This window comes from Myxocyprinus asiaticus, chromosome 3 (genome assembly GCF_019703515.2).
Source record: "Myxocyprinus asiaticus isolate MX2 ecotype Aquarium Trade chromosome 3, UBuf_Myxa_2, whole genome shotgun sequence".
NCBI classification, from domain to species: domain Eukaryota; kingdom Metazoa; phylum Chordata; class Actinopteri; order Cypriniformes; family Catostomidae; genus Myxocyprinus; species Myxocyprinus asiaticus.
This window is the reverse complement of record NC_059346.1, coordinates 61,123,689-61,139,053: the sequence shown is the minus strand read 5'-3', so window position 1 is coordinate 61,139,053 and position 15,365 is coordinate 61,123,689. Positions and strand designations below refer to the sequence as shown.

At 41.9% G+C, this 15,365-nt stretch overlaps 1 protein-coding gene across 1 annotated transcript in view; it reads right to left on the bottom strand.

Moving 5' to 3' along the window:
- hip1rb (huntingtin interacting protein 1 related b) overlaps positions 1 to 15,365 on the bottom strand; it is a 126,607-nt gene that overhangs the window by 21,285 nt on the left and 89,957 nt on the right. The window contains exons 21-26 of the mRNA XM_051672335.1: positions 7,669 to 7,776; positions 7,416 to 7,552; positions 7,058 to 7,168; positions 6,540 to 6,598; positions 6,312 to 6,342; positions 6,103 to 6,165 (exon numbers count right to left, since the gene is read on the bottom strand). Of these exons, the coding sequence (XP_051528295.1) occupies positions 6,103 to 6,165; positions 6,312 to 6,342; positions 6,540 to 6,598; positions 7,058 to 7,168; positions 7,416 to 7,552; positions 7,669 to 7,776 (509 nt within the window). The remainder of the gene's footprint in view (positions 1 to 6,102; positions 6,166 to 6,311; positions 6,343 to 6,539; positions 6,599 to 7,057; positions 7,169 to 7,415; positions 7,553 to 7,668; positions 7,777 to 15,365) is intronic.

Here is a 15,365-nt window from a genome sequence, read left to right as displayed (position 1 = left end):
AGTCGGACAATCCCCCTTCTTTTTTAGGGAGTGGAAAAAGAGAAGGGGAAAGAGGCCACGACTGGGTTAAGCCTGTCTCTATCTCTGGGTAGTCGACTTGTCCCCAAAAAGGGCCGTTCGACACTCATAACTGTGTTGGGGGAGGTTATGTGTCGACCTGGTGTGCTGGCTATAGGGCACACAACAAGTCTGCCCACCACACACCGCCAGTTCACGTAAAACAGTTCAGCCTTGTGGTGTTTTGTATAGGGACCCCTAGTGTCACTACATCGACACCAACGTCGAGTGAGTGACAGATAGGGAACGTCATGGTTACTGGTGTAACCTCCGTTCCCTGATGGAGGGAACGAGACGTTGGTCCCTCCTGCCACAACGCTGAACTACCCGCTGAAATGGCCGGACCTTATATCGGCTCCTCAGTGTAAAACCTGAATGAGTGGTTGCATACCAGCTCCTTTTATACCAGTATGTTCGGGGGAGTGGCATGCAAATACCACTCGCCAATTTTCATTGGCCTTTTATCAAAGACCAGAGGTGTCTCGGGCTCCCAAGAGTGACCCCTAGTGTCATTACATCGACACCAATGTCTCGTTCCCTCCATCAGGGAACGGAGGTTACACCAGTAACTATGACGTTTTTTTTTGCTTAGGGAAGTTAGCGAGTGAATATTTAAAGTGAAGTGGAACACAGCCTTAAAAGTGCACAAAGTAAGATTTTAGCTGGCTCTAACTCATCCCATCGGTACCTGTAGTTCGTGTGGTTTTGGACTGTGACCGTGAAGCCGCGACTAGCGAGCTCTCAGCCTGGCTGAAGTAAGCCGTGTGCTCGCGTTTGGTGTTTGATGTTGAACCGTTTATCCGTGAGCGCTGCCAGTCGTAGCGGTTTGTTTCATGACTCCAGCAGGGACTTCTTGCTTGGACATTTTATCTTTTCACTTGCTCTCACTCTGTTTGGACTGTCTGGTGGATCACACTCCTGGTTGACTTGGGCTCCATTGTTGTTTGTAGTAAATATATTGTGTTTATTGTTATATTGTTTGGTTTGCTTGTGTTGTTAACATGTACTTTTATGTTTGAGCACTGGCTGAAAGTGCTATATAAAGTAAACATGTTATTATTATTGTCAAATTTTTAGTGGTAGTAACTCAGTCAATCACATGACACAGTGTCATGTGCTGTCAACATGACAGCGCTCCATGTAAAATTAAACAGATTTTATAGGGTTACTATGAAGTAATTCTGCATTGCAAAACTCAAAAGCTTGTAGATTTGAATTTGAGATCTTGTACAATGAATATTTGTACTTGTAAGTTGCAATTTACACTCACAGCCCCGATGTGAAAAATTGTAAAATAAAAATCTGAAGTTGAATGCTGCAATCTGCACTCAGGCAATAATCCAAAACCTGTATTTTGAATTCAAAGTTGCAGACAAATAGTCACAAATGTGTAAAACTGCATTCATACAATGACAGACACAATCTTACTTTTGTATATTAATTCACTTTTGCAGTGCAACCACAAATCTGCACTTACAACCTCTCAAATCTGCTACTGCAACTTCAAATCTTCCCACCTTGACTTTTGCGAAAAACCTGTAGCAAAACTCACTTGTGTACTTGTAAATTGAAGTAAACAAGTATTGGTGGGGCCAATAAAGTCGTGAACAATCACAAGAGCTGGAACGACTGATGCCGTACCAATCAAAACGGATCATCTTGGAATGCGACGACGTCACGCAACAGCGCCAGTGCCGTTTTTGTAAGCAAAACAAGTCCAGTGGTGGCAATGGCTGGCTGATGCAGTGGCAGGATAAGTTAAATAACTTTAAGTGAATTTATCATGTAACAAGTCAAATGAGATGATTTGATCGCATTGATCAATGCAGAATTTGGCGCCGATAGACCGCACATGTAATGTCTAAGGATGGCAATGAGAGAATTCTCTGAAGAAATGTTTCTGCATGATGTTTGCCTTTAGTAAAACTACATGGGATGCGACAATCCAGCCAGCTGTCGTATGCAACAAGTTCCATATTTCCATGAAAACATGAAATAGAGGTTAGGCACCAATAGGTATAAGAGTGAAACAAGAAAATCTCAATTATCACCAGAGAACTGTTTTAACACCAGAGACATTATAGCTGGCAAATCCTTAAATTGTCAGAGGTCAGCTTTCTGCTATATTTCAGTCATTTTCTGACATTTATTCTTCTGTATTATTTAAATTTTTAAACTAAACAAAGTCTGGCATCATGTTGTTGCTTATGTGCTTGGACGGAAACATGTTTGATCTTTTTTTTTTTAAGAGTAAAACACAAAAACTTGAGTGTCATTCTTTCCAAACAATTCTCCTCATTTTCACATGAATGGGTAACTACATTAATCACGCTTGCTGACTATCTATAGAAGATTAAAAATCATGCCTGGATTATTTCATTATTATTATTTCAGTTAGTCATTTCCCTTATATTTCTACTTCGATGTTGTAACTGATATTGTGTTGTTGCAAATTAGCAAGGAAATGCTAAATCAATACAGTACTTAGATGAATTGCAATGCTACTGTAATTATTGTAAGAAATAAAGATAATATTGTGCACAGTATATATGACTCTGTTCGTATATATTTATCTATTCAGAATAAAACTCTGGTAATTTAAAATGTCTTTTACATGACAGTAATTCATTTCTTAGTTCTAGTTAAAGGTCTGTTAAAACTGTTTTATCAACCCATCCATACTGATCAATCCTTAAAATCAAGCATTAAGAAAGTACACCTTGTACTTTATTTAGAACTTATTAAGATATATATTTGCCTGACTGCAATGACTTTCTTTAATCATGATTATTTGAGATTGCCATGGTCATATGCACTTTAATTTAAATCACATATTGACATCTAAACAAGGGAATTGAGCAAATCCTAAAAACACCAGAAAGTGCACATTTCTATACACCTAATTCAGGTGCAGCGGGAAAATAGATTCATTATAACTTACACTGAATACTATACAAAAGTTGACAGCCCTCAAGTAAGTACTATGATCCATTTTGATTGGTCCGGCATCAGTCGTTCCAACTCCTGTGATTGGTCATGACTTCATTGGTCCCGCCCCCGCCCAGCACCAGTAGTCTGTTCTCTCACATCTTGATTTACAAGTGCACAAGTGAGTTTTACTACAGTTTTTTCGCAAAAGATGTAGCAAAAGTCAAGGCGAGAAGATTAGTTGCATTGGCAAATGTGAGAGGTTGTACAGGTGCATCTCAATAAATTAGAATGCCGTGGAAAAGTTCGTTTATTTCAGTAATTCAACTTAAATTGTGAAACTCGTGTATCAAATAAATTCAGTGCACACAGACTGAAGTAGTTTAAGTCTTTGGTTCTTTTAATTGTGATGATTTTGGCTCACATTTAACAAAAACCCACCAATTCACTATCTCAAAAAATTAGAATACATCATAAGACCAATAAAAAAAACATTTTTAGTGAATTGTTGGCCTTCTGGAAAGTATGTTCACTTACTGTATATGTACTCAATACTTGGTAGGGGCTCCTTTTGCTTTAATTACTGCCTCAATTCGGCGTGGCATGGAGGTGATCAGTTTGTGGCACTGCTGAGGTGGTATGGAAGCCCAGGTTTCTTTGACAGTGGCCTTCAGCTCATCTGCATTTTTTGGTCTCTTGTTTTTCATTTTCCTCTTGACAATACCCCATAGATTCTCTATGGGGTTCAGGTCTGGTGAGTTTGCTGGCCAGTCAAGCACACCAACACCATGGTCATTTAACCAACTTTTGGTGCTTTTGGCAGTGTGGGCAGGTGCCAAATACTGCTGGAAAATGAAATCAGCATCTTTAAAAAGCTGGTCAGCAGAAGGAAGCATGAAGTGCTCCAAAATTTTCTTGGTAAACGGGTGCAGTGACTTTGGTTTTCAAAAAACACAATGGACCAACACCAGCAGATGACATTGCACCTCAAATCATCACAGACTGTGGAAACTTAACACTGGACTTCAAGCAACTTGGGCTATGAGCTTCTCCACCCTTCCTCCAGACTCTAGGACCTTGGTTTCCAAATGAAATACAAAACTTGCTCTCATCTGAAAAGAGGACTTTGGAACACTGGGCAACAGTCCAGTTCTTCTTCTCCTTAGCCCAGGTAAGACGCCTCTGACGTTGTCTGTGGTTCAGGAGTGGCTTAACAAGAGGAATACGACAACTGTAGCCAAATTCCTTGACATATCTGTGTGTGGTGGCTCTTGATGCCTTGACCCCATCCTCAGTCCATTCCTTGTGAAGTTCACCCAAATTCTTGAATCGATTTTGCTGGACAATCATAAGGTTGGTTGTGCATCTTTTTCTTCCACACTTTTTCCTTCCACTCAACTTTCTGTTAAAATGCTTGGATACAGCACTCTGTGAACAGCCAGCTTCTTTGGCAATGAATGTTTGTGGCTTACCCTCCTTGTGAAGGGTGTCAATGATTGTCTTCAGGACAACTGTCAGATCAGCAGTCTTCCCCATGATTGTGTAGCCTAGTGAACCAAACTGAGAGACCATTTTGAAGGCTCAGGAAACCTTTGCAGGTGTTTTGAGTTGATTAGCTGATTGGCATGTCAAAATATTCAAATTTTTTGAGATAGTGAATTGGTGGGTTTTTGTTAAATGTGAGCCAAAATCATCACAATTAAAAGAACCAAAGACTTAAACTACTTCAGTCTGTGTGCATTGAATTTATTTAATACACGAGTTTCACAATTTGAGTTGAATTACTGAAATAAATGAACTTTTCCACGACATTCTAATTTATTGAGATGCACCTGTAAGTGCTGATTTGTGGTTGTAATGCAAAAGCGAATTAAAGTACAAAAGTAAATATGTTATACAAGTTTGTGTCTGTCGTCGTATTTATACAATTTGTGACTATTTGTCTGCAACTCTGAATTCAAAACACAGGTTTTGGATTATTGTCTGTGAGTGCAGATTGCAGCATTCAACTTCAGATTTTAAGTTAAGTTTATAAGTTTTCACATCGGGGCTGTGAGTGTAAATTTCAACTTACAAGTACAAATATTTATTGTACAAGTTCTCAACTTCAAATCTACAAGCTCTCGAGTTTTGCAACAGATTTACCTTTATGGGTTTCGATATTACTGGATGTCATGTCAGTTTAAATCATTTTCAACATATTACCAAAAAATGCTATTTATGTCTTTATGTGTAAAACATTTTTAATTAGCAAAAACTTACTTAGTGCAACTTTAATACGTCTCGTGCCCAGAAGTTTGTAATATAAAAAAAGAATAATCATTTATTGAAAGAAATGTACAATGGCGCTGTAAATGGAAACACATTTTGTTATAGTGTGAACTGCAGGTGGGGTTTCTCTCAACTCTAAGTGGGGAATGAGCGATGAGTGAGAAATGGAAAACTCAAAGTGGGGTTTGAGCGGAGTTATTACAGAAGGCTTTGGGAAGGAAAGGGAAATTCCTGACGCTTCGCACCTTGAGCTCACATACTTTGGTGTGAAAAGTTTCGGTTTGTTTCTAATGCTAGACATTTTGATGTGTCATTTCTGATATCTACAGAACCCTCAGAGAGTTTTATGTGTATGCGATTAATTCATGTCACAGAACGAAATTAAAGAGGGGGACAGGATTTTCAGTGAAAGCTATCGTAGGGGTTTAGAAATTTTGGAATATAGCTCACAAGTCAATTGGGCCACTTTTGATGATTTTTTTTTTTTTTTTTTTTGACAGACATGGTCATTACAAATGATTTTTTTACAGGCTGAGTGAAGATTTTTCAAAAATTTTCCTTTTTTGTTCCACAGAAAATATAATTACATATTTTGGAACCATATGAAGGTGAGTAAATAATAACAAAATTGTCTTTTTTTGGGTGAACTATTCCTTTAAAAAAACTTAAATGGAGTTCCATTAGAAAACAGACTGAAACTAATTTATATATGAATACTTTTTTCTTCAACATACAGTATATATATTTTTTATCAGTATATTGTGTAAACAATTTGGGTGTTATGTCTGCAAGGATGATTTAAAAATAAACAAGGATGACAATGTTAAAAACAATCAAACACTTTACCCTTCCACCCTCCACAATCTCCTTCTGTAAATCTGTGGATGCCAACACTAGAAGACGAATGGCCTGCAGGCAATACATTTACATTAAAATTATATATAAATGATATATTGATACAATAACCATATAATTTGTTCCGTAAAAAATTATGTAACTAAGGTCAAAAGATTACCAATGTTGAATTATAGGATAATCTCAGGTTTTAATCTTACCTTCATAAGGTCAGTACAACTAAACAGGATTCTTGAAGAAAAATATGAAAATATATAATTGTAATGTTAATATATAAATAAATCTGAGTGATAGTATACAATGCGATTTGATGATTATACCCCCTTAAATAAATAAATTAACTAAAATAATAATAAATGAACACTATAGATAATAAATGATTGACTCAACTGGTTACAAGCTTAAATAAATTAAAAAAACTCACTGACCTCTCGTTGACCTCCAGTTTGACTCCTGTTGTGTCTCTCCTGGCTTGATTCACCATTTCCTGTAAAGCCATAACAATTCAAATCAAGACCAAAACAAACGTAAAAGCCAAAAGTTACAATGGAAAAACCTCAGAAACTATATTGCAATTACAAATGATTGGATTGACTGCCAAATCTAAATTGAATGCATCATAAAAAGGTCTGACAATTAGTATGTTGATATGTGAATTTTCCAACCAACACAATGCTACTAACAGAATTCCAATTCAAGAGCTATTGCTCGAAATGCATAGGACACAAAACACCAAAATATCATAATGTGTCATGAAGGTGCTCTCTTAAATGCACTCGATTGATCTAGAAGGATTGCTAGATCACATGAGAAGAATTCTGTCTGTCAGAGTGAACAGTAGCTGTAGTCCAGGTGGATTTATGTTAAATGCAAGAATTTACAGCAGCTGCTAAAGACAGCAGAGGTTTTGGCTTCTAATAAATATTCATATGCTCTTTCTACTCACATCTATTCTCCTAACCGCCTCCTCAATAGCAGAGGAGGTAGCAGCCATTTCTTTATCCACCATGTCACCCAACTCATCCTTTCCAACATCCATACCCTTCGGCCTCAGATCCTGAAAGAGAGGGAAAAAGAGGAAATGAAGAGAGTGAGAAAGGGGAAGAGAAAAAAGAAGAGCGAGAGAGAACCTATGAAAAATTAAGTGTTAAACAACTGAAATAAACACGTACACTTCAAGTCAGAAGTTTGGACACATGATTGAATTTATGTTTCTAATGACCTTTCAATCTAAAACCTTACTCTTAAATGCTTCTAATTTGTTTTTTAGAAAATATTAGTTGCTAATATTAGTAACTCCTCACCTGTCCTATTCTGAGGATCTTCTGCACTGCTGCTCGAATGGAGGCAGGATCAGCCCCCTTTATAGACCCCTTTGATTTAAGAGCTGTAAGAAACTGCAGACTCTGGGTGCCACAAGCCTTACAGTGCTCTGTCAAACCTACAGACATTCACGTAAACATAAATGCACAGATCGCTCATCACTTTAAATAAAACCACTTAAATAAAACAATATCAAAGCTGTAAGTATGTGCTTATGTAAGTCTGTGTTCTTACGGTCAGCGTGGTCAGTGGGGGCCATGTGTGCTGTTGCACTTCCATTGATTATTGTGTCAGCAGCAAGATGAGAGAACAGAGTGAGAGCCCTAACCAGACCACCAGCATCTATATCAAGAAGTAAACATGAAATTAACAAGAACATGCATACAGAAATATGGGAATATATTAATGAAAAAAGTCTTTGGTACAAATCAAAGCATGTTGAATTGCACTAATTAAAAAATAAATGCATTGCATTAAAGGGGTCACATCATGGCGAATCAAATTTTCCTGAATCTTTTGACATAAGAGTTTATAGGACTATAAAACAGTGTGTTTCAGAACTCAAAACTTCCTCCCAAGTCCAAAAAGAGCACTTACGATACGATACTACTTTATTTGTCCCCGGAGGGAAATTGAGGCGTTACAGCAGCAGAGACATAGATACCACAAAACAGAACAATAGCAATACAGTAAATGCAACATAATACAATAATAAATATAACCCCCACCCCCAAGAAAAATAATAAAAAAATTATATATATATATATATATATATATATATACATACACATATATACATACATATACACATACATATGCATACACATACATACATACACATATTAAATAAATAAATAAATAAACACTATCATCATACTGCAGTAATAATAAGAATAATATAATTAAAAAATTCAACTTGCAGACATTTTATGTAAGCATGGCGGACAGTGTTAATTTCTGTAAAAAAATCATTGTGCTTTTAAATCACATCACATACACACACACATGCCCCCACACACACAATATCATTCCATATACTGTATATCCAACAACCTTGATGCTCAAAATTGTGCTAATCAATACATACAAACCAATATATAAAAAATACATACATACATACATACATGTACATACATACATACATACATACATGTACATACATATATTCATAACAATTTACACCGTATATACACAATTAAAACAATGTACTTAATATGTTCAGTTCAGTGTACTGTTGTATATCCTAATTGGGATTTAAGGTGGGGCAAGACTATCCTCTCCCGTGTCTTCATCAAATGCGATGTCAACACCACTGGTCTGAAGTCATTCAGATCTTTACAGTTCTCAATTTTTGGCACTGGCACCACACAGGAGGTCTTCCAGAGGACCTTTCCCAGACTCAAGATCATATTAAACATCCGCAGCACCACTCCACTCAGCTGTTCTGCACATACCTTAAGGACCCTTGAGCTTATGTCATCAGGGCCGGCTGCCTTACCAGCATGGAGCCTCCTCAATTCCCTCTCCACCTGGTCAGATGTAATGTACATGCCATATGGAGAGTGGGGAGTGTGGGAATGAATGGATTGTATTGGTAAATGTGAAATCAATATTTGAGAGGGGGAGTGAGGTGGCATTGCTAGTGGAATAGTTGATGGTAACAGAGTGGTTGGTACAGAGACAATAGATGTATCAGAGCTGAACTGATTAAAAAACGTATTCAGCTCATTGGCTTTGTCCAGACCCCGTTGCTGGCTGCTTAACATCTTATATCCAGAAATCTTTCTCATTCCATTCCACATCTCTCTCATGTTGTTGTTCTGAAGCCTGTCCTCTAGTTTTTTCCTATATGCCTCCTTTCCCTCTTTAACTCTCACCTTCAGCTCCCTCTGCACCCTTCTGTGTGCCTCCTTATCACCTGCTCTAAAGGCCAATTTCTCTCATTCAAGAGGGCCTTAAATTCACTGGTGACCCATGGCTTGTTATTTGGGAAGCAGCGCACAGTCTTTGTTGGCAAAACACTGTCCACACAGAAGTTTATATATCCTGTGACTCATTAAGTGAGCTCATCAATATTATCTCCATGAGAATCACAGAGAACATTCCAGTCCGTAATTCCAAAACAGTCCCTAAATGCATCAATTGCCTCATTCGACCATTTCCTCACTGTTCTGGTCATAATTGGCTGTTGCTGAACAAGTGGCTTATATCTACATAGCAAATGAACCAAATTATGATCAGATTTGCCAAGCGGTGGAAGTGGAGAGGCACTCTATGCATCACTGAGATTGGCATATAAAAGGTCCAAAGTTTTATTGTCTCTGGTTGGACATTTTACAAACTGGGTAAAAGTTGGCAGAACAGACGCAAGCGAAACATGATTAAAATCCCCCATTATTAGGAAAAGTGCTTGTGGATGCAAGGTATGTAGTCCAGCTGCTTGGTTATGAATAACATCACACACTAAGGCTGCATCGGCTGTAGGTGGTACATACACTGCAGTAACAATCACAGGTGAAAATTCCCTGGGTAGATAGTATGGCTGCAGGCTTACCGTTAACAGTTCAATGTCCACTGTACAAAGTTGTTTTTAGACTGTGATGTGCCCTGGATTACACCATTTATTGTTCACAAACACTGCCAGTCCCCCTCCTCTCCTCTTACCACTTTCTTTAGGCTTCCGATCTGCCTGCACCATTTGAAAGCCCTCAATGGCCACGTTTGCATCCGGGATCAGTCCATTCAAACATGTCTCTGTGAAACACACGATACTGCACTCAAGATATTCCCACAGACTCTTCATCAGTGTCATGAACTCTTCCATCTTATTAGCAAGGCATCTTACGTTTCCAATAATGACTGAAGGCAGAGTGTGTTTAAACTTCCTTCTCTGCTTCCGACGTTTCACCCCCACTCTGCATCTCCTTGTACGTTTCTTTAACTCGGCGGGAATTTCCATTCTTAGTCCCATAAACACTGCCGCTTTCCGCAACTTGAGTAGCTAATCTCTGCTGTAAACAATGGAGTCATGTTTGCTCGGTCTGTTCGGTCTCCCTCAAGAGTTGTGAAGCAATTTAATGTCCATTTTAGCCTCATTCAAAATGATTATTGCTTCTCTAGGTGTTGTTACTTAAAAACAAAGAAACACTCTAAAAATACCCTAAAACACATAAAACATAAAACGTCCTGGTTACTTGCGTAACCTCCGTTCCCTGATGGAGGGAACGAGACGTTGTGTCGATGTAGTGACACTAGGGGTCACTCTTGGGAGCCCAAGATACCTCTGGTCTTTGATAAAAGGCCAATGAAAATTGACGAGTGGTGTTTGCATGCCACTCCCCCAGACATATGGGTATAAAAGGAGCTGGTATGCAACCACTCATTCAGGTTTTATGCTGAGGAGCCGAGACAAGGTCCGGCCATTTCAGCGGGTAGTTCAGTGTTGTGGCAGGAGGGACACAACGTCTCGTTCCCTCCATCAGGGAACGGAGGTTACGCAAGTAACCAGGACATTCCCTATCTGTCACTCACTCGACGTTGTGTCGATGTATTGACACTAGGGGTCCCTATACAAAATGCCGCAACTGGCTGAACTGTTACGTGAACTGGCGGTGTGTGACGGGCAGACAACTGTGTGCCTCATAGCTAGCGCACCAGGCCGACACGTAACCTCCCCAAACATAGTTATGAGTGTCGAACGGCCCTTTGGGGACAAGTCGACTACCCAAAAGATAGAGACAGGCTAACCCAGTCGTGGCCTCTTTTCCCCTTCTTTTTTTCCACTCCCTAAAAAACAAGGCGGATTATCCGACTGGGCCGCCAGGTCTAGTCGGTGGGTGTCCCTCCCAAGGGGAGGACACTGTGGAGACCACACCTCGCCCAAAGTGGGGGGGGGGGATATTTAAATGGAAAATACGTCACAAGGTCTTGTCGACCATGTGGAGAAATCTCATGGTAGATCCTACCCAATGGGGGAGGAGTTACTACAAACATGGAGACTGTGGCAGAGGGGGCTCTGCCCAAGGAAGACGCAGTTTGCCAACAGGGAAACGAATTAGCGGAAGATATACATCGCATGGGGTTACCTTACAGGGAACCGCCACATGCGGAGCACCTACCCCAGAACAGGGCTCTTAGTTAGCACGTGTACTGGGCCGGCAGCGAGTCTCTCCGAAAACTTGACCGCCACAGGGCTCGGAGGAAGTCAACTAGGGAACATAGTTTGTGAACACTACTGGGAATTAATGGCGCACGTCTTCAGCTCAGAGGAAGTGAAAGGAGCTATGTGCAAGCAATACACCCGGCCGGCTATCCCGGGCTTATCCGCTTGTATTGCGTGCCACTACCTGGGATGAAACCAGTTCCACCCGGAGGTTGTAGAACCTTGCAAATGTGTTGGGTGTTGCCCAGCCTGCTGCTCTGCAAATGTCTGTTAGAGAGGCACCCCTGGCCAGGGCCCAGGAGGCCACTACACCCCTGGTAGAATGGGCTCGTAGCCCTACCGGGGGCAGCACGTTCTGGGTGTGATATGCCATAGCTATGGTGTCAATGAGCCAGAGGGCGATCCTCTGCTTGGAGACAGTGCTTCCTTTCTGCTGTGCACCAAAGCAGACAAAGAGCTGCTCAGAGATCCTAAAGCTCTGCATGCAATCCAAATAGATGCGTAAAGCGCGCACCGGACACAGCAACGACAGGGCTGGATCTGCCTCCTCCTGAGGCGGTGCTCGCAGGTTCACCACCTGGTCCCTAAAAGGGGTCGTGGGAACCTTGGGCACATAGCCCGGTCAGGGTCTCAAGATCACGTGAGAGTAGCCCGGACCGAACTCCAGGCAGGTTTCGCTGACAGAGAACACTTGCAGGTCTCCTACCCTCTTGATGGAAATGAGCGCAGTCAGGAGGGCAGTCTTCAAGGAGAATGCCTTAAGCTCAGCTGACTGCAAAGGCTCAAAGGGGGCTCTCTGTAGACCCTGAAGAACTACAGAGAGGTTCCATGAGGAAACGAGGCACGGTCTGGAGGGATTCAGCCTCCTGGCGCCTCTCAGGAACCTGATGATCAGGTCGTGCTTCCCTAAGGACTTACCGTCCACTGTGTCGTGGTGTGCTGCTATAGCAGCAACGTACACCTTCAAGGTGGAACCGGACAGCCGCCCTTCCAACCTCTCCTGCAGGAAGGAAAGCACCGATCCAACTGCGCATCTCTGGGGGTCTTCCTGTCGGGAAGAACACCACTTAGCGAACAAACGCCACTTAAAAGGCATACAGGTGCCTCGTAGAGGGGGCCCTAGCCTGAGTGATCGTGTCTACCACCGCAGGTCTTCTGTGTCCCGTCCAGGGGCCGGACATGGAGATTCCAGAGGTCTGGTCGTGGGTGCCAAATGGTGCCCCGTCCCTGAGAAAGAAGGTCCTTCCTCAGGGGAATTCGCCAGGGGGGGGCTGTCGCGAGGAGCGTGAGGTCTGAGAACCACGTCTGGGTGGGCCAGTAGGGTGCTACCAGGACGACCTGCTCCTCGTCCTCCCTGACCTTGCACAGAGTCTGTGCAAGTAGGCTCACTGGGGGAAACGCATATCTCCCCTGAGGGTAACCTGCCGTGACCTTCGTCGCTCGGAGAGTGAGGTCGGTCACCGAGCGCAGTTCCTGCATCAGATCTGAGAACTACCCTTGTGCAGTTCCTTTAGCGCCTTGGCTTGGTGGACCTGCAGGAGAGCCATGGCGTGCAGGGCAGAGGCGGCTTGTCCAGCAGCACTGTAGGCTTTGGCCATCAGGGACAACGTGAACCTTCAGGGCTTGGACGGGAGCTTTGGGCGTCCGCGCCAGGTGGCGGCACTCTGCGGGCATAGGTGCACCGCGAGCGCCTTATCCACCAGAGGAATTGCCGTATAGCCCCTGGCCGCCCCGCCATTGAGGGTAGTGAAAGGTGCCTCCCACGATTTTGTCAGCTCCTCATGCACTTCCGGGAAGAAAGGCACTGGAGCAGGGCACGGCTGCTTTGAGCGGTGCCGCAAGCCCAGGAACCAATCATCGAGCCGCGAGGGTTCAGGGGAGAGCGGAGGGTTCCACTCTAGCCCGACACTCGCGGCCGCCTGGGAAAGCATGTCCGTCATCTCTGCATCAGCCTGTGACTGGGAGATCGTCCTCGAAGGGGAGAGCCCAGCTGAGGCTTCTGCGTCCGACTGGACAAGCCCACTCTCCGATGCTGCGCTTGAGAGCTCATCAGCTTCGCGGGCTCCGAACAAGAGGTCGAACTCGCCGTGAGACGAGCCGGCGGACTCATCCGGAAGCCCGATCGGGGCAGACGAGCGTGCTGGGGAAAGGGAGGTCCGCAGGGGGATACCCGGCGGAGGCGGTCCCATTGGGGTCCAAATTGACTCCTGGGCTTGCGGCCTGCTGCTCAGGGGCTTCAGCTTGAGCACATAAGTGTCTTTTAATATCTCCAGAGCCTGAGGATTTTGAATTCTTTGACATATTGTCTTTCTAGAACAGTTAAGTATCAGAGTGTATCAAATCTCGCTGGTTTATGACACAAAAAGTATTAAAACTAGCAAAGTGCACAGAGCTCGCTGTTCACACATCCAAACCTCGCATGGTGCCAAGCAACTCCTACAATTTTTATTTTTTTTGCTTGTTTATTAGGTGCTACTAGTTACAAATCAAAAAAGGAAATGGAAAATGAGCAGTCATGCTCAGGTCTCAGGAGTTAAGCTGTGAACATCTCAACTGAAAATATTCCGCACAAAAATTAATCATTGAACATTACATAATAAATATTCACCTTTCAAAGTTCAGTTCCAAAATATTACGTTTTTTTTTTTTTTGAATACCATATTTATTTTTCGACAGGTAATATTTGGTTAATTATATTTCGCTTTACAAACACGTCTCTAAAATTTCAGTGGTTCGCATTCCGTTGGAAGTTCATCATTTCAGGAAAAGCAGTAGAGTGCCGATGTACAATCTTCACTTGCTGCTCCTGTTCTTCACCACTAGGTGGTGCAATTGGGTGTAGATGAAGACCAAGAGCAGCGAGAGAGATCCTCACCAAAACCAGGGTTTACCCTGTTCACAATCTGAGGGGCCATTTACACGACAACGTTTTCAACTAAAAACGGAAAACGTTTTATGCGTTTTGGCTGTTCGTTTACACGACAACGGCGTTTTGGGGCCTGAAAACGCAAACTTTTGAAAACGGCTTTCAAAGTGCAAGTTTTTTAAATTATGCCGTTATCGTCTCCGTGTAAACATACAAAAACGCAAATTTGTGAAAATGATGATGTCATGCGCACGCGTATTACGTGTTATATAAAGAATGATGGATTGATAGGCATCAATTTGAGATGTATAATTATCAATATGAATACTGGTGTCTGTGCAAATAACAATAATCAACAATTTATTCATTTGGAGTGTTTTGTATGGAGTGTGAACATTGTACAGTAGGCAGAACCTGCAATTTGAAAATCTTGATATTTATGTATGGATTCAGATGGGAAAAATGTATTTGTATTTTAAATGTTATTTATTTATTTACTTAATTTTTAGTTGATGTACCTTTACTCTGCAATTAATTCACCCACATTTAAAACTACAATGGCAGACTACAGGACTGTGTTGCTCAAGATTTTGAGTTTATTGACGCTTCTCCAGCAAAGTAATTGTAGTAATAAAGCAACCTCATCGTCCATCCAGACAAAATTGCTCGATGCTTTCGCCATTATCATTGTTTGTATTCACCGCTCTGTGGAAGAATGCTTATGTGCGCAGGCACGTAGTGTTTCTTTACAAAGTGACATCGCCAACTACTGGCCTGGCATGCATAATACAGCGTTTTTAGTTGTTTTCGTGGATCCGTGTGAACGGGGATCGTTTTGACAATGTTGTCATCTGTACGCGAATCTTTTCAAAAATGCGTACATTGTTGTCGTGTAAACGTACC